Source organism: Ornithorhynchus anatinus, chromosome 6 (assembly GCF_004115215.2).
Source record: "Ornithorhynchus anatinus isolate Pmale09 chromosome 6, mOrnAna1.pri.v4, whole genome shotgun sequence".
NCBI lineage: Eukaryota > Metazoa > Chordata > Mammalia > Monotremata > Ornithorhynchidae > Ornithorhynchus > Ornithorhynchus anatinus.
In genome coordinates, this window is record NC_041733.1 from 25,408,453 (window position 1) to 25,428,638 (window position 20,186).

At 39.4% G+C, this 20,186-nt stretch overlaps 1 protein-coding gene across 1 annotated transcript in view; it reads right to left on the reverse strand.

Annotated features, from left to right (window-relative positions):
* Positions 1 to 20,186, reverse strand: part of LOC100681611 (ensconsin) — a 48,728-nt gene that overhangs the window by 1,522 nt on the left and 27,020 nt on the right. The window contains exons 5-12 of the mRNA XM_039912447.1: positions 20,026 to 20,140; positions 18,996 to 19,091; positions 14,351 to 14,455; positions 10,370 to 10,468; positions 8,373 to 8,498; positions 6,426 to 6,571; positions 4,984 to 5,114; positions 4,448 to 4,689 (exon numbers count right to left, since the gene is read on the reverse strand). Of these exons, the coding sequence (XP_039768381.1) occupies positions 4,448 to 4,689; positions 4,984 to 5,114; positions 6,426 to 6,571; positions 8,373 to 8,498; positions 10,370 to 10,468; positions 14,351 to 14,455; positions 18,996 to 19,091; positions 20,026 to 20,140 (1,060 nt within the window). The remainder of the gene's footprint in view (positions 1 to 4,447; positions 4,690 to 4,983; positions 5,115 to 6,425; positions 6,572 to 8,372; positions 8,499 to 10,369; positions 10,469 to 14,350; positions 14,456 to 18,995; positions 19,092 to 20,025; positions 20,141 to 20,186) is intronic.

The following is a 20,186-nucleotide window of genomic DNA, read 5'->3' on the forward strand; positions in this document are numbered from 1 at the left end:
TAAACATTTTTTCTGAGAACAGTACACATACTTAAACCTTTTTTCTACAATAAATCAGTTGTATTTTCAATAAATCATATTCATTGAGGGCTTACGGGGTGCGGAGTCCTGTACTATGCACTTGGGATGGTACAATATAATAGAGTTAGTAGACACGTTCCCGGCCCACGAAAAGCTGAAGATAACTAAAGGAAACCAACAGGAGCTGTACAATAAAGCAACCACAAGGCGGCCTATTTTCAACCCCCTAGACTTGATTTAACTATTTAGAGATCATAGACTTTCAGAATAGGGAGGGATTGTGGCGGTCATTTGGTCTTCAGCCAGGATCATATAGTTTAGATTCTTCTAATTTCAGTGTTTAAGAATATCAAAAAATTCTTAATATCTTACCTAAATCCCTCAAGTTACAATTTACTTCCATTTTCTCTTATTTTTCCTCTGAAGATGGAAGGCAACTTCTTTTTTCAACAACTTGAAGGACACACCCTCCCTTTTCGGGGTTGGATAATTCTATTTCTTTTAAATCTACCAGGACTTTTCCAATTCTTTGTATCTTCTAGCTGCTGAATCCCAAACTAGGCACAGTTTGGATATTACTAAAGTTGTAGGAGGATTGCCTCATAATACTAAGTTGCATAATGTCACTGTTATACACCTCATTGTCCTTGCTTTATTCAAAAGTACAGAACTCTACTGCTGGCTCACGGGCTGCTTTTTATCAACTTTGATCCCTATACCATATTGCCATACTTGCATCTAACCAAGAGATCTACAACTTGTTTTATGTAATTTTCCCTTTAGGTGAGTTTCCTGCACTTGTCCTTACTGGGCAGAGACACAACATTTAAAGATTTAAGTTACAAGATTTATTCTACCGTATTATGTATGGAAAAATAACTATAATAGTACAGCATGTATGCAAAGGTTGGCATTCCATACTGTCAACACAAGAGGATAATTTCAATTTTTATGTGGCTAAAAGGAATTATACTATTAGTTGCTTGTGCCTAGACAGAGTATGTAAGCTGCCCAACCTCCAGCAGTGCAATTTTACCAGTATCAAAATAATTCTTTGTGAATTATTATATTCATTAATAGGATGACGGTCATGGGTTCAAACCCCGGCTCTGCCACTTGCCAGCTGTGTGACTTTGGGCAAGTCACTTAACTTCTCGGTGCCTCAGTTCCCTCATCTGTAAAATGGGGATTAAGACTGTGAGCCCCACGTGGGACAACCTGATTCCCCTGTGTCTACCCCAGCGCTTAGAACAGTGCTCGGCACATAGTAAGCGCTTAACAAATACCAACATTATTATTATTATTAGTAAAATGAAGATGGTTAATAATCTGTGCTCAAGCTGTTTAGAGAAAGCAGCTTTTTGTTACTGTGTATTTCTGTTTCCTTTTTCTCCAGAATTAAAGACCTAACCAAAATGAGTTTAGAGGACTGAATGCCAATGAAAATTGCATAGATAAGGCACCAACCACGCATGGACTACACCTGCCAAGTCACTACTGCCTTGGAATTTCTGGCAACAGGGTTCTCTGAATTACACATGTTACAAAATCAGCCACCCACCTCCCTACAGTACACAGCAACTTCCCAATGCTGGTCCCTAAAGAACCAGTTACTTGCCTTTCCAGATAAAAATAACAGGAATGACAAAACCTACTGAAGGTTTCTTGTAGGGCAGTTTCCACCAATCCTAGTTCTCTACTTGCTTCTACCTTCTTTGAATCAGGTCAGATCTTTTTTTTTTTTAAATTTCACAGACAAAAGTGAAACCTCATCATCAACATAGTCACACAATTATATCTCCCTACATTAGCAGATCAAACTTTTACATAAGCAGCCTGGTTTCAATGTTCTAAAGAGATTACGGCTCGAGAATGAAAATGTGCAATTAAATTACAGAGACATGCTTTCATCTTGTTTATCGGTACTTCGGATTTTTGGAGGATTTATTTCCTAACAGGTGAAAGGTAGTTCATTTGGTCTACGGTTTTGTCACTTATATGTTCATATGAATATTAGTGTTTGTCCTGTACCTCTACTAAATACTGAGATCTTCACAGCTATTCCTTTTATCATTCTCCCTCAATAGCTTGACCGTAATTAATAATAATAATAATACTAATGGCATTTGTTAAGTGCTTACTATGTGCCAAGCACATTTCTTGTTGGGAATTGTTGGGAGAGGGATACTTTTTTCATCATAATTTACCGTGGTTCAAAAACCGATCTTAGAAACTTAATTCAAGATCAGTACACAATACTTAAAAGCAGAAATAAACAAATAAAATGCAATAAAGATGGAATTTGGCAATTTCCTAGAGATTTCATTCATTCAATCGCATTTTTGATTAAGGCAGCGTTATCTCACCCTTTCAAGGGAGGAAAGGGCAGATTTTAGTTCTGTTGTGAAGGTGGGACCCACAGGATTTAGTGATGGATTGACTATGTGAACTGAATGATAGAGAGGAGTCAAGGATAACGCCAAGGTTACAGGCTTGTGAGACAGGAAGGGTGGTGGTGTCATCTACAGTGATGGGAAAATCAGGGAAGGACAGGGTTTGGGTGGGAAGATAAGGAGTTTAGTTTTGGACGTGTTAGGCTTGAAGTGATGGGAAGACATCCACGTAGAGATGTCTTGAAGGCAAGAGGAAATGTGAGACTGCAGAGAGGGAGAGAGATCAGGGCTGGAGAGGTAGATTTGGGTATCATCTGCATAGAGGTGGTAGTTGAAGCCATGGGAGCGAATGACTTCTCCAAGGAAGTGGGTGTAGATGGAGAATAGAAGGGGTCCCAGAACTGAGCCTTGAGGGACCTTCACTGTCTTAGAGTGGGAGGCAGAGAAGCTCACAGAAAAGACCAAGCTGTCTTTTACATAAAAGCACCTCATTTCTCTGAAGAGCCATCAGAGCAATGGGAGGAGAACCAGGAGAGGACAGTGTCAGTGAATCCAAGATTGGGTAAAGTTTCAAGGAGAAGGGAGTGGTCTACAGTGTTACAGTAAGTGTGTTGTAATGTTGGTTTTTTTCTTTTTATTGTGTCACCTTTCCTGCCTGTCTGTTGCCAACTTACTGTCCTTATTCTTAGTCTGTGAATACTTTGAGGGCTAAGGACCATATCTAACTTTCATTTGATTACTTTTTCCAACACTTAATAAATGCTATTACCATCACCACTACTATTACTTCTATGGCTCATGTCCTCCAGCACATTACATTCTAACAGGGGAGATAGTTTTTTTGTTTTTGGTGGGGTTTTATAAATAGCATTTATTAAGCACTTACTATACTAAGCCCTGGGATAGATACAAGCCAATCAGGTTGGACACAGACCATGTCCCACAAGGGGCTCACACCCTTAATACCATTTTACAGATTAAGGAACTGAGGCGCAGAGAAGTGAAGTGATTTGCCCATGGTCACACAGAAGACAAGTGGCAGAGCAAGAATCAGAACCCAGATCCTTCTGACTCCCAGGCGTGTGCTCTATTCGCTAGACCTTGCTGCTTCTCTATCTAAAATTTTCAGTCTAAACCTATTTGCAGAAGGAGGAGGAAAAGAGGTTATGTTCACAAAATAGAGATTAAGTAATAGGGCAAGCAAGATGTTCAAAAGTTCTATGGGGGTTTTGAATTTTCAAGTGTTCAGTACAGTGCTTTGCACACGGTAAGCGCTCAGTACATACAACTGAATGAATGAGTGTTTCATACTACATCACTATATTATCTTTGGCCAAGCGCAAAAGTACCTATACCAAACAGGTTTCTTTCAAAACATGCAGAATTTCTGAAATTGATCATCCTGAATGCAAAGCACCTCAACCATATACCAATTTCGAATACGAGATTTGCTGCAAGAAAACTGAAGGGTTGCAGCATCAGAAGGTGAGAGGAAGCATCCCTGAACAACACTGGAATGTTGAGACGGTCAGGGCCTTTTGGCTCTGCCGAAAAATATAAGGGCTAGCCCGCCTAAACAGCTGTGAATTTTGCATTTTTCTACTCTTGTTTTGGAATTATTGATGCTATTCTGTAATTCTTTTTCCCATGTCTGTCCTCCTCTCATTAGACTATAAATCCTCCATGGGCCAGGAGCCACACCTCAATCAACTTTGATGGATTCTTCCAACATATGATATGGGGTTTCACACACTTAAATTTCTAAAGAAAGCAAAAGATTGGCTATTATTTTGTCAATGAAAACATACCTACTGTCAAAAATATGCACTTCAAGTTAATGCGTTTGGTGTTCACAGTCTCTCACCCAAGTATTTCTAACTATGCTAAAATGGAGTTTAGCTATTAATTTTCCAGCAACTGGAAAGTTTACAGAAACTACCTTAGTGAAAAAAATCCTTTGGCATTTCTGTTTTCTGAATACATAATTCAAAAGGATAAATTGTTACTGGAAAATATCAATTCAGAGATCTTACCGTCTTTGGTCTTTGCAATAACTGCTGGAGTTTCTTTCTCTGAGGTTGGTGATGCCCCAGGCTCTTGGCTTGAGACTTCTTCACCTTTATCCTTTGACTTTGACTCTACCTCAGATTTTTTTTTGGTAATACTGGGTGTGAGTGGGGGACGCTGGACAGGTACTGGCTTATAAACACTGGTGGGAGATGGAGGTCTTTGTTTTAAAACACTAGGTGAAGGTGGACGATTCCTTTGAATATGCCTGTTAGGAAGGGAGAATAGCTCAGAAAAAAAAATCCTAGAATTTGCTTACCAATCTGTGCTTATTGATATGGTCCACTGCATGCTAATTCTAATAGTGAACATTTCAAAAAGGAAACAGTGAATCTCTGCAAGTTTTCCTCATGAACAAAGAATACACCAAGAAACTTACATTTCTAAAAAGTATACTTTCACACTATAGTACACTGCACTTACATGATTTAGAAAATACAAAAGACTGAATATTTAATCTGAAGAAACAACTTGTGAGGAACAACTTCAGCTGGCTACTCACTTAACAGTGGAAGGTGATGGAGGGCGCTTAGCAACATTAGCGGGGGAAGGTGACCGTCTACGAGCTGAGAGAGATGGTGAAGGTGGACGCTTCGCAATAGGAGTTGGTGACTGCTTGTCCATTTCTGATTTCTGAGCATAAGAACAGAATTGAATTTTCACTGAATGTCAATTGTTTTAGATACTACAAAAAATATGCCAATTAAAATTTGGTTGCTTTTTAAATAAGGTTTTCTTCTCCCAAGTGTTTTGAATTGCCTATTCACTTCTTTTTAAACATCCAGATTTAAGAATTGTGGTTTCTCCCTATTGTTAAGGAAATTGCACAGTTTGGTAGCAAAGAACAGAGGGCAATGACTGAGGTAAAACAGCAAGGTAATAATAATAATTATGTTAGTATTTGTTTAGCGCTTACTATGTACCAAGCATTGTTCTAAGCACTGGGATAGATATAAGCTAATCAGGTTGTCCCACGTAGAGCTTACAGTCTTCATCCCCATTATACAGATGAGGTAACTGGGCACAGAAAAGTGACTTGCCCAAGGTCACACAGCTGACAAGCGGCAGAGCCAGGATTAATAATAATAATAATGTTGGTATTTGTTAAGCACTTACTATGTGCAGAGCACTGTTCTAAGCGCTGGGGTAGATACAGGGTAATCAGGTTGACCCACGTGAGGCTCACAGTCTTAATCCCCATTTTACAGATGAGGGAACTGAGGCACAGAGAAGTTAAGTGACTTGCCCACAGTCACATAGCTGACAAGTGGCAAAGAACCCATAACCTCTGACTCCCAAGCCTGTGCTCTTTCCATTAAGCCACGCTGCTTCCCAGTAATGGAGAGATCACAAGAAAAGATGAGGATGTGGATTTCACAAAGGGGACAAAAAAAGAGGACAGGTAATGAGGAATGTTTGAAGGTAAATGAAGCAGTCTCCAAGTGAACAGATTACTACCATTCTTTCAAAAAAAACCAACCAAAAACCAAACCCAAAAACCCAATGCATAAACGTAAGTTCACATTTGCACAGAGGTATCCTTCCTTGAAAATTAGCATGCCCAAACACAGACCATTAGAGTTTTTTGGTTGACCCTAGCCCATTCTTTCCCCCTTATCTTCCATCTTCCTGCTTGCAGTCTGGATCTGCCCTTCACTGTTCGCCTGTACCAGAAAATGACAGGGCAAATTCAAATCAATCAATCTGCTTCTTGGTAGCAGCTCTAGCCAAAGGAAGAGGGGAAGGAAGCGGAGGGCCAGATGCTTGGATGGCCAGTCAATTTCACTTACCCACACTTGTTTTGTGCCACTGAACTGTACTGCCAGTTGATTTAACTGCACAGATTTAAAACCGCTTCTCACAATAAGATCATTCTTTCTTGATCTGCTCCCGTTGCAGAGGAAAGACCCCAAACCCTTCAGTGAGTGGAACATCCAAACCAACCTGAATGGAATCCACAGTACTGGGCTCCACTGGAGAGGCGGTGCTCTTCAGCCTATCGATGCTGCGGCTGCGCAAGGGCATCTTCTGAGTTTGGAGTGGATGCTGGAAGGTACTGGCTGCAGCTGAACGAGGACAGAGGTGAAATTCTATAAAGTTAGGAATTTGACAAGACAATACAGAGAACCGAGTGCACAGCATAAGAACAGGAAAAGAGAAGGGAGAGAGAAAAGAGAGAGAGAGAGAGAGATTGTGTTGTTAGAAACCGTAGAGACTGCTCACACACACACCTCACAGGAAGTGCATATTGAACAGGTAATGGACACAAGACACCACCACCACTGTGATTAGTACTTCAGAAGCAACAAGAGTAAAATCACTGTGAAGGTACAGGTTTGTTTACTGAAGATAAAAATAAAATGCTTTCTAATGACACTTTCATTGCATAAACCTTAATACTCAATTCAAATTCAAAATTCAGACCTGAGAATCATTTTAACAGAAAAATACTGAATTTGGAATATTTCTTATGTCCGAAACATTGAAGTCCAGTCAAGAATCAAATCTCATAAATACATTGTATATTGGGTTCAATGTATGGCAAAGTTTCCAACAAGACTCTAAAATCTGTCACATTACACTGCTTAGTAGTGTCTTAAAGCAAGCAATTCTGTGAAAATATTTTTTTTCTTCTGTCCATATACAATCTTAACTACTTCTAAGTTAGCTAGGTTGAATGGCATGTTTACTAAGGCTTAATGGGCAAATTCCATGTCTTTCCAGTGATATAACCTTTTTTTCTTTATTTAATAATCAACTGTGATTCTGGTCCACTACTAAAATAATTTTTAAACTAATGTTATCTGATGACCATCGAATTATTTAGAAAATTAAAATCAAATTTGAAGTACTACATATGGCAAATTAAATTCTCGAATAATTAAAATCTAACAAAACACTAAATTTTGAATGTTAGCCTATGAAGAAAAGAGTCTTGGTGAACTGCTGAGGCACTTTTGGATCACTCTAAACTTTTGTGGAGAAAACATTTTATTTAAATATTTATGACATTGATAAAAATATAATTGTGATTTGAACATCAATAATTTTGCTTCAGTAGGTCAGATCATACAACAAGCTGCAGGAATTTAATGGAAATTGTTAATTTGTTCCTTAATACTGTTGATTTGATAAGCCCAAATTGTTAAGAATTATTTTGTTTAGTGTAAAAGAGAGATTCGTCTTGTAAAGAAAACTACTGCACAGCATTAAATAAAACTAGCATAGAGAACTAGATGAGAAGCAAGGCTAAGCTCCAGGAAGGCTTGCAATAGTTTGAAGTGTGTGTGTGCGAGTGTGTTCTTTTTATTTAAAATAAGGGAACAGCAAAGAATTAAAAGGCAAAAATGGGACAGAAAGTGCACTTTAAGAGGGTGAATATGTAAAACTGAAATGTGGAATGGATACTAAAAAGTTCAATAAAAATAGTAAGTACCTACAATAAATTTTAAAATTACATACCTAGTAGACTCTATGCCTCATTCTGCCATCACTGAGAACCTCTGGTGCACACTTGGATCATTTGTTTTTCCTAATCTGAAATTTCTTTCGTCAAATTTAAATTCCAACAGTTCCCTCCAATTCTTTCTTTTATTGAGGAAGTGGGTAGAGAGTGTCCTTTACTTGAAATTTTGCTCCTTCTAGGACTCTGTACCTCTTGTGTGTTAAATCAAATACAGATTAACAGACCAAAATGAAAAGGCCTTTAACTATTTCTGATCTGTAACCACTGACAATTTTCAATTTGAAGCCACAACAATAATATCAAATGCTGGCATTGTGGGTGTTTGCAAAATCCGGACACGTGACGACTGATTCCAATGTCAAATGATTATTCCTAGTTGAACAGCAAATATTAATATGCTCAGGCTTCTACCGTGGGCCTGTTACCTGGGGGATCTTTTCCATCAGACGATAATGCGGCAGCGCTTTTACTTCTAGCTAAAGAGGCCTGTGTGGGAGCGAGGAGGCGACTGATTACACTACTCTCCAGAGGGTTGATCTGAGAGCGGCGAGCTGAATGATGGGAAAAAATCATAAAGGATTCAACATGAAGTCACACAACAAAAATGTGGAACGCGGAAGAGCACTGCTACAAATGAAAATGGCTTCAGCAAAAAGAGAGGGTGTAGGCACAGCAAACTGATATAAACACCAATGGATTAAAGCACCGCACCTGATGGGACATTTGCTGCCCTTGGGTACAGTGTTAATGAAGCAGCTAACTAAAAAAAGGAACCCAAAATTGCCAAGATGATAGCATCAAAATGAAGCAAAGCTTTAAGGAAAATGACTGCTCTGTAGTGTGTTAGAATCTTTGAAGAAGTCAGATTTGGACTTCTTCAAAGAAAAATCCATAATTTATAGAACCATTAATTATATCGATGTCTGTCTCCCCTTCCAGATTGTAAACTCCTTGTGGGCAGGAGAGTTTCTACCGGCTCTGTCGTATTGTGCACTTCCAAGTTTTTAGGGCAGTGCTCTGTACACGGTAAGCACTCAAATGCCACCGATTAATTGAACGTTGGAGACACAGACACACAAAGAGAAGCCCAATTATTTTTAGGTAAATGTTAGTTGCTATGAAATGTCTTCTCAGATACAATTTCACACACAGCTGATTAGTATAAGTAGGAAGATAGAATAGTCAAATCTATTTGAAAGGGTAGAGTTAGAAAAAGGTTTTGAAATCTATCCATTTTAAATTCTGGTAAATCAACAGTTATTTAGGCAATAGAAATGAAGATTTTGTCACCCGTTAGTAATGTCAAAACAAGAACAAAATTTAAAAACATTTCTTTTTTACAGAGGGATGCAGCAGTAAAATTGGTACAGAATTACATCAAAATTAATAATAAATTAGTAAGATATACAACCCTACCTTCACTTACAATCTTCTTTAAGATCTTGCTGCAAGTAGCTAGATAGATAAGCTATTTATAGCAAGATTTAAAACGATTTACTTATGGGCAGCCTTAACTGCTTCTTTCCCCCAAAGAGTGTTACTGTACACTTTCTAAATAAAAATGTAGGGGAGTGGGGGTGTGTTTCCAATTAGAGAAGGACAATTGTGCGTCTTCTTTAGAGGAGTATGCATAGGATTTGTGTTTACAAATAACTACACACCATCTTATTTTTCTTTGTTTCCCTTTTTCTAGTTCTGAGAAGAGCTGCTATTCTGATCTGTTCCTCCTAGAGATCAAGTGGAGAGGAACATTAACAAACTGCTTCCTGAGTTGGCCGTTCCTTTCTACCCCACATATTTATTTCCCCAACACTTCATCAAAGAATTCACCATGTTATATAAATAAATGTTATTTGTTAAGTGCTTACTACGTGCAGAGCACTGTCCTAAGCGCTGGGGTAGATACAGGGCAATCAGGTTGCCCCCGTGAGGCTCACAGTTAATCCCCATTTTACAGATGAGGTAACTGAGGCACAGAGAAGTTAAGTGACTTGCCCACAGTCACACAGCTGACAAGTGGCAGAGCTGTGATTTCCTCCGATATGTTATAACAAATCAATTTAAATTGGCTTATTATTCAAAGCAGTTTCTTGTAAATTTTTTTGCCACTGACGCTCCCAATAAATTAGATGCCTACATTCGGGTAGAATCAATCGTATTTATTGAGTGCTTGCAGTGTGCAGAGCACTGTACTAAGCACTTGGGAGAGTGCAGTAACAGACTAGGTAGACACATTCCCTGAAATGACAATGTTGCAAATAATAACTGATCCTCCCTGGGCTTTCAACACTTCATTTTGGTGAATTTTTGAAGCAAAAATGAATGCTACTCCAGTTCAAGCAACCCAAAACATTCTCTCTGTAGTCCCCTAATTTTACAACAGTGAAACAAACACAAAAAAGTGGGAAAATGTTTCCTGCACCTTTCTGTTCCACCTGAGAAATTTTGGGAGGTGGCAGCTCAGATTGCTGGGGAACTTTGTTATTCAATCTGTTTAAAGAAGCACTTCTCTTTTGGGAACCTGCAAGTGAAAGTTTAGATTAGTATTGTAATTAAAATTTGATGAAATCATTTCAAAATTCTCCAGTCAACAATGTGATTTATAGGAAAAATCACCGTGCATTTCAATCATCTACTTGATTTATTGATCCTTCAAAAGCATGCTATAAAAAAGGGTTTAATATTAAAGCAAATATAAGTAAATTACATTGTCTTGGGCCTGATTTCTGTTGCAAGGAGTGATAGAGAAAAATGGCTAAAATTTAAAATGGAAATATACCATGGCAGATTAGATTTCATAATTCATTAGAGATGGATGTGTTGATCTCCCTGAATTAAACACACTCATTTAAAGTAAATCAAACAATCAAAGCCAAAATCTTTTACATTTGAGGAATCAAAGAAATACTGTCTCTGCTTAGTAAGCTAATCAAAGCAGGCAAGAAATAAAAAGAGCATCCAATATTTCCTGAGCCCGAGAGCATATGCCATACCAGAGTTTTCACTGAGATTTTTCAGAAACAACTGTCATCCAAAAAAACTCTAATAAAAAAATTAAGTCTTCAGAAATGATTTTCATTTATTTCTGGCAACAGAATTAACCGACTCAATTTTACAAGTGCAAACGTTCCAAATTTTAAAATACTAGAGGCTTCAAAAATAGGCTAGAGCTTGCAGAACCTGTTAAAGTATTTAACATAATGGAGAAAATGCTTGGGAAAAAGTTTACATTCTACAAAAAGATCATGGGTTGAAATAATTATTCTAGTTTACCTGATCATTTCTAAATTCAGTTTGAAAACTAGCAAATAACAAAAATAGTATATGCTATAATGTGATTTCCATTTCTGGTGGTATTTACTGAATGTTTACTGTGTGTAGTGCACTGTACTAAATACTTGGGTGAGTACAAAAGAGTTGGTAGGCATGTTCCCTGCCCACAAGGAACTTATAGTCTACAGGGAGAGACATATTAAAATCAATAACGGACAGCTACATAAAGCTCTCCATCACCTTGCCCCCTCCTACCTCACCTCCCTTCTCTCTACTGCCCACCCCATACACTCCGCTCCTCTGCCACTCACCTCCTCACTGTCCCCCATTCACGCCTATCCTGCCATCAACCTCTGGCCCACATCCTCCCGCTGTCCTGGAATGCCTTCCCTCCTTACATCCACCACACTCTCTTCCCCTCTTCAAAGCCCTACTGAGAGCTCACCTCCTCCAAGAGGCCTTCCCAAACTGAGCTTCCCCCCTTTTCCCTCTGCTCCCCCTCTACCCTCTACACCTCCCCCTTTCCCTCTGCTCCCCCTCCTCTACTCCTCCCCTTCCCCTCAGGACTGTGCTCATTTGTATATATTATTTATTACCCTATTTATTTTGTTAATGAGGTGCACATCCCTTTGATTCTATTTATCATGATAATATTGTCTTGTTTTTGTTTTGTTCTGTTTTGCTCTACTGCCTGTCTCCCCCGATGAGACTGTGACCCCGTCACTGGGCAGGGACGATCCTTATCTGTTGCCAAACTGTACATTCCAAGCGCTTAGTACAGTGCTCTGTACACAGTAAGCGCTCAATAAATACTATTGAATGAATCAATAAATGTTATTCAATGGAGTGATTATCAAGTACTTAAAGGGTACAGATCCAATTTCAGAGGCGATGCAGGAGAGGAAATAAGCAAAATGAGGGATTAGTCGATGAAGGCCTCTTGAAGGAGACGTCATTTTAGTAGGCTTTGAAGGTGGGGGAGTGATGGTCTGTCATATGTTGGGAAAGGGAATTCCACATCAGAGGGAGGAATGGCGGCAAAGAGTAAGTAGCTGGACAGATGAGATCAAGGTATGTAAGTAGTTTGGCCTTAGAGGACTGAAGTGTGTGGGCGGGTGGGCGAACCAACAGTGAAAAGCAGTGTGGCTTAGCTGAAAAAGCACGGACTTGGGAGTCAGAGGTCGTGGGTTCTAATCCCACCTCCGCCACTTATCAGCTTTGGGCAAGTCGCTTAATTTCTCTGTGCCTCAGTTACCTCATTTGTAAAATGGGGATTAAGACTGTGAGTCCCATGTGTGACAACTTGTTTACCTTGTATACATCCCAGCGCTTAGAACAGTGCATGGCACATAGTAAGCCCTTAACAAATACTACTATTATTATTTAAAATTGATGGTAAGGAGTTTCTGTTTGATGCAAATGGACAACCACTGGAGGTTTCTGAGGAGTGGGGGGTGCAAACCTTTTGTTAGAAAAATGATCAGGGCAGCAAAGTGAGGTATGGATTGGAGTGGGAAGAGGCAACAAACAAGGAGGTCAGTGAGGAGATTGATGTAGTTGTCAAGGCAAGATGGGATAAGTGCTTAGATCAGTGTAGTAGCAGTTTGGAAGGAGAGGGAAGGATGGCTTCTAGTGATATTTAATAGTAGAACAGACGGGATTTGGTGAAAGATTGAATATCTGCGTTGAATGAGAGAGAAGACTTGAAGATCACATCAAGGTTATGTTTGGGCTTGTGAGACAAGGAGAATGGCGGCAACTATTGTGATGGGAAAGGCACGGGAAGGAAAAAGCTTGGGTGGAAAGATGAGGAATTCTGTTTTGAACATGTTAAGTTTGAGGTGTTGTGGGACAATTCCTCCTCCCTTAAGAGCAGGAGGAAATGAGAGACTGCAAAGGAGAGAGGTCAGGGCTGAAGAGGTAGATTTTGGGATCAACCACATAGACATGGCAGTTGAAGCTGTATGAGTACATGAGTTCTCCAAGGGAGTGGGTATAGATGGAAACTACAAGGAGACCTAGAACTGGGCCTTGAGGGACTCCCAGAATTAGAGGATAGGAGGCAGAGGAGGAGATTTTGTGAAGTAAACTGAGAGGAAGTGGTCAGAGAGAGAGAACCAAGAGAGGACTCTCTTGGTGAAGCCAAGGCTAAATAAGGTTTCCAAGAGAAAGGGGTGGTCCACCGTGTCAAAGACAGTTGAGAGGTTGATGAGGATCAGGGGTGGAGGAGAAACCTTTGGCCTTGGCAAGAAGGAGATTGCTGGTGACCTCAGAGAGGAAGTAAAGAGGGCAGAAGCCAGATCGGAGGGGGTCAAGAAGAGAACTGGAGAGGATGTGGAGACAGCAGGGGTAGGCAACTTGTTAAAGGAATTTGGAGAGCAACAGTAAGCAAAACTACAGTACATAAAATTACCTCAAGAAAACAAAATGAGACCATAGTTAACAAAAATTAGGCGTTCAGATTCAGAACACTAGAAACGTTTCATCTCATTTAAATGAAAATTCAGATTCAAATAGCAATAATTACTCAAAGACAAACAGAAATGATAAAAGTATAGCAAAAATCCTGTTGAGCTATCATGATGCATTAAGGAATTGGCAAGAGGTCAAATCACATGTTAGAGACTCTTGGCAGCTATAAATGACTGTAGGCACTAATCACGGTATTTAGTATTCTAGGCTAGGAGGAAATGCTTGTCTCACAGCTGATGACTAGTCCCTGGAAAAAATAATTTTATTAACTCTTCATGTACTTTACTGTAACTATACATTAAGACAATCGCCTCACAAAAATTCAGAAAGTGTTGGCTTCAATAAGAGAATAATGTTAGTTCAGAGATTAATCACTATATGTAAAACTTGCAACATTTACGGTGTTCAAACTTATTAACCTGAACAAAACAATTATAAAAGTTATGAACCAAAGGTTGTGATTATTTCATTTGCTATAAAGCAGAGTTAAGGGATTATTTAAAAAAACCAACAACCCGAAACCAAAAACCGAAAAACTATCCATCAAAATTTTGCACTATCTGAAGATCACCCAAATCATCGACTCCACGTTGAATCACTTTGGACAATGGGACATGAAAATATTTTTAAATTCACAAAATAAACTCATTATACTTACTCTTCTCAGGGGAGTTCTGAAGAGTTGCTGAAGATGTAGACAAACGTTTGTTCATAACAGATTCTGTTTGCTTGAGGTTGACTGTGGAAGGGGAGTGTTTGTTGGCTGAAGAAATAAGAATAGTATTTACTAACATCATCAGATCAGAGAACTAGATGCTGTTCTTTGAAGAATATAGTATTCTATTCTGGAAACATTTTGTTCGGTACTGAAAGCATTCTTTGGGAACACACGAAATTATGAGACATATTTGTTGAAACTGAGTACATTACACTGAATGAGGAGGGGTTTAACAGCTTTTCAGGCAAGCAGAAAACGCTTCTTTTGCGATGGGCCAGTAGTAAAAAAATGCTGATTTTCTTTATTTTTGCTATTCATATATAACTGCTTATGTAACTTGGGGTGTGGGCGTCTAGTAAAAAAAGCTTGGTGAGTCAGTTATCTTTTTAATCGAAAGGAAAGATTGCCATAGCTACCGACTTAGAGGTTTGGGATTAAAATTAACATAAGGGCTTAACCAATCAAGGAATCAAATAAAATAACGATATTATTTGTTTCATTGGCGTTATCAACATTGATTCCAAGAGGTAGCCATGGTATCATTTACTTATGAATGCAAAGTGAGCACGGTGTAGAGTAAATTCAATACTATACAAACTTCATGTCACTACAGCTCGATATCCTCCTAAAGAGAGTCCTTTTCTGCTCTGCTCCTGAACTAGGCTTTAGCCAATTTCTTATTACATTGAAATTAGTGTTTCTCCAATACATTATTGGGAGAACTGAAGAAACTTCAAATAGTCATGCAAAAATCAATGGGTCTCAATTTTTAAACTTTTTTCAATTTGAAATTTGGTATATAATAATTCTACTTTGAGAACTTGAAATTTCAAACTAAACTTTCCTTCAATTTCCTCTTTAAGAATGGACTAATCCAGTGTTTTTCCAGAGTAGAATACTATTGCTCCATTGATTAACAGGAAAAATGAGGTTATAGTCATAAAGCCATTTTTATTAAGAATTGGACAGTTAAATCCTGAAAACCTGAAAACTTACTTGTAAGTTTGACATTCATTTCATTAGAGTGCCAAATGTGGTCAGTTGAGCCAGGTAAATTATAACAGCAGCCCCAAAACTCAGCTTTAATGAAAGCATTTACTCACCTTGGGAGGAAATTCCTTTCCTTTCCCAATAAGCTTCTCAATACAAAGTTATTGGCTTCCCAGGAACAACCATGAAATGAGAATTTGACTGGATTGCTCTATCCGCATTCCAGTTCTTATGGTGTGCCCTTTATGGAATATGTTTCATTCAAGCCCCTTCTGATTCCTCATATCGCCTACAGTGACGAACAAGAATTGGTGAGAAAGTATTTCTGCACATTAGTACTTCCTTGAGGTCCTTCTTCCAATGTGCCACTAACCAAGCCAAGTTCAAATTAAAGTCTGGCCGTTTTGTTAGGAGCGAGATATATACGTATCTGGACCAAAATGCTGTGTTCACCAAACCACTTTGCCCCTTTCTCTCCCTATTCCTCACCTCCCACGTGCTGTTGCCTTTGGACCCCATTCCCATTCCACCTACAGAGACTACATTTTAGCATGTCCTAAGGAGTCTTGCAGTGGACAAAAGCTGGGGCCCAACCCTCCTGAAGCTTGGTCTGAAAGCCAAAGCTTGGAATAATTGGACTGGTTGAATCTGTTAACTAGCTGGACCACACAAATGCATGGGGGCAACACACAGGCCCAAATTACAAGGGTGTAGAACCCTTACTCCAGACTGCCTTTTCTATACAAATTTCTAATGCTTCGCTGTGGAAGAACAACAGTTTTGCTTTTGGGTTTTTCCTTGAGCAAATAATAGTCCTCTAAAAGTTAGAAGTCAAATGTATGACAGTACCTTGCTTAATCTGCTACTTTTAAGGAGAGGGAAAAAGTCATTCATATATCCTCTTTGACTTCCTTAACACTAAATTGTAAAACTTTGGTTTGTTCAACCTCGCATATTTTCCTTTTTTTTAAATATATTTAGTATGTGAAGCTGCCCATTCCTTTCCACATTAACCACTGCCTTTTTAAGACAATGGAGAAGTAGCATGACTTGGAGGAAAGAACTCTGGCCTGGAAGTCAGGACACCTGGGTTCTAATTCCTGCTCTGCCGCTTGCCTGCTGAGTGATGTTGGGCATGTCACTTTATTTTTCTGTCCCTCGGTTTCCTCATCTGTAAAATAAGTATGCAATACCCATTCTCCCTTGGTCTTGTACTTATCTATTCTAGTGCTTAGATTAGTGCTTGACAATACAGTAAGCACTTAACACCAAAATTATTATTATTCATCCAACTGTCCCTCCACTATTCATTCCTACTACCAGATCATCCATTTCATTCCTCTCAAATAACTGTACCTCATTCTCATCTTTTCTAGCTTTCCTCTTCGGCATCCAGGAGACCTCGCTCCTCCCCATTTTCAAGGGCCTTCTGAAATATCTCCTCCAGGAAGCCCTCCTTGATTAAGCTCTCATCTCCCCACCCTATTTTCTCCACTATTACCACTTCGACACTTCCATCGGACTGCTGGGTGACCTTGGACAAGTCGTTTAACTTCTCTGTCTCTCGGTCTCCCCAGCTGCCAAATTGAGATTCAGTTCCTGTTCTCCCTTCTACTCAGACTGTGAGCCCCGCGTCGGACCAGGGCGTGGGCCCAATCTGATTCACATGAACCTACCCCAGTTTTCAGAACAGTGGTTGACACATAGTGAGTACTTTAAACACCCACCTACCCTCAAGTCCTACCCTCAAGTCCCATAGCATTCATATACATATCCTGACTGCTTTATTGTAGCGATCATATGTATCAGCTCCACTGCACTCTTCCAAGTACTTAATATAGGACCCTGCCCAGAGTAAGAAGTAAGAGCTTACGACTACTGAGTGACACTAGAAAATGAGAAAACAGGCAGAAGGAAATATCCAGCAATTTTTAAATTGTATTAAATAGAGTATTTTAACACTTCATCTAGATTTAAGATAGCATTAGGTAGTAGGATTAATCTGCATCTATAAAACATATATTTGATGAAGTGTTGATGGGTACAGATCAATCCGGTCAAATTTTAGGATGGGTGGTAAGGAAGACAATTGCCAATCCATAATGTGCAAAGGGGGAAAAATGCTCCTGCTCCAGTTGCCAGAAAATTTTCAGCAGCAGTTTTGAGAAAAAAAAATTTAGCTTTCATTTCTTCCAGTGTCATTTCAGCAGTATTTCAAAACAGCTGGGTTAGATTAGTCTAGCCACGAACAGGCTTAGAGATGTCATAAGGTTTCATTCAAATGGGCTGTTAATTAAAAGCCTTCTTTCATTTATAAAAATGGCCCTGATTATATCCACTATTCTTTAGATCAGAATCCACCTCCCTCAAAAATGCCATACAGCACAATCGGTTCTAGGGTGCCACTGAGGGGGATGGTGGCTGTTAGAATCCAACATGTCAAAGCCTACAGAACCTTGCCCAGGCCAACCTGGTTCACAGGTCCCTCACCAGCAGAGTTAGGTCAACCATTTCCAACCCACGCTAAGCCAGGTTTGGGTTTCCTCAGACAACCCCAGCCATCAGCTATTAAAACAATTCCCTCTCCTCTCCACTTACAGGTGCTCAGGTTGGAAGCCTGTAGTCTGGGTCACACCTGTGCCTGCGCAGCTGGCCGAGGAGCAGCAGCATGGCCTATTGGAAAGAGCGTGGGCCTGGGAGTCAGGGGACCTGGGTTCTAATCCCAGCACTGCCAGCTGTATGCTGTGTGACCTCGGGCAAGTCTCTTCACTGGTCGGTGGCTCAGTTGCCTCATCTATAAAATGGGGACTCAATATTTGCTCTCCCTCCTACTCAGATTGTGAGCTGTGTGGGGCAGGGACTGTGACCAACCTGATTAACTTGTATTTACTCCAGTAACTGATACACAATAAACACTAAGTCATAACAATAATTTGTAGTTATTTTGTAGGGTTCCTGAATTATTCTCCCAGTCATCCCAGAAGCAAAGACACACTATGGAATCAAGTCTGGAACTATTTCTAGTTTGGTTTGGATTCACTTCAGCTGTATTCAGCATTTTGAACATTCAGATTTCTGGCCCATTAAGGACTTATGACTCTTGAGCTGGGGGCCAGATTGGAAGGAAAAAATGAACATTTAATTTTTATTTTCTCCTCTTTATCATGTCAACTGACATTTCATTTTTTTGATGGCTGCTGGTATTTCTGCCTTTGTGGAAGCAGAAGTCCTGAGTTCTAGGGACCTGGCAAGAACCAGGTATATAAAGGGAAAGAGGACTCCAGTGAAATACTGGTTCAGCCATACTAGAGGCCCTCCATAACTCAAGGGTTGAGTGAGCTGAACCCCAAACTTGCTATGCCCGTTGAGCTTAAGCTCAGGAAGTTTTGCCTTAGAATCCATTCTTTAACTTCAACTTTCACATAAGTCCACAACAAGCTGTTGCTTTAACATTTTCTATCCCATCTCTAATCCAGCAATATTTCTGTCAAAATGACTTTTGAAATCCAACTGGTTAAAATAAAAATTGCAACAAAAAAAAAGTGTTATGAGTTAGTAAAAAGCTGTAGCAAGCAGCAACTTTAGAAATGAATACCACTAGATCCATCTTCATCGGAAGCCTGTGGTTCTGTGGAAGAAGGTGATTTGTCAACTAAATCTACAGGATGGGTTGGGGTAGCAGTTGACAGACCTGAATTGGAAAAAAGTTACAAAGAGGAGAAATAGAGAGAGTGGTCATAACCAATCACTGTAAGCATTAACATTTCAAGAAGCATCATCTATATCTACAAATAGACATACACTTTTAAACTTTATTATTTTTAACACTACTGATACAGTAGGCAGTCTGAAGAGAAATTGCTGAACCGTTGCTTTTAAAATTCAAATTCAAAAGTAAATATCCATTTACTTGGATAACTGTCCCACTTTTTTTTGCATAGTTTTGGCCACCCAAAGTGAAGGGAGTGGCTACTACATGGGGAAATTAAGTCTAGCAATAAGGGGAGCAGGACAAAAAAGAAGAAAATCAAATGAAAGGGGAGATGGAAGAAAACTGTAAGAGGGCACCAGAGACTGTCTACTGTACTCTCCCAAGGGTAGGCACACCATGCCTCTCTTCTTCCTATCTGGCACGTACCTCTACCCATTTTACAAAAACTGGGGAATGGAAGGGGGACTATATGATGGAGGCTATTTTGCAAGTAAATATAGTAGGTTATATCTTCAGGGTCACATCAATTTTTCACCTACTTTCTCCTCAGAATAGCATTATACCCAACAGGAAACGGAAAAGCAAGTTGCAAAATTCATTTAAATCAATAATATACTATGATAAGAAAAAGCTAATATTGTTGGGCGCGATACAATTACAGAATTGGGAAATGGCTTTCTATGTGAATCTGCTATTTTGGCTATTAATCTATCAAATTAGCTTCCCCTTGATTTATTCTTCAAAAATCAGCTAACATCATTCAAAAATTAACCATTTTAAAAAAGGTCCTATTAATAAGATTCTAGTTTCAGAAAGTAAAATTTTAAGAGTAATGAGAAGTTTCATTTATAACAAAGTAGAGGGATTCTTGTTTGAACTCTGAGCCCCCAAAGTCCATTATTTTGAAGATTACCCGGTCTGCTGTCTGATTCTGGAGTTACGGACCCTCCCCAGGACCACCTCTTCTGTCGCTGCTCCAGACGATTGCTGCGTTCCAAAGTGCGGTGAACCACTGCTTCGTAATGCTCCTAATTCCAAAATAAACTTCATTGAGCTTATCCCCAAGTTTTATCT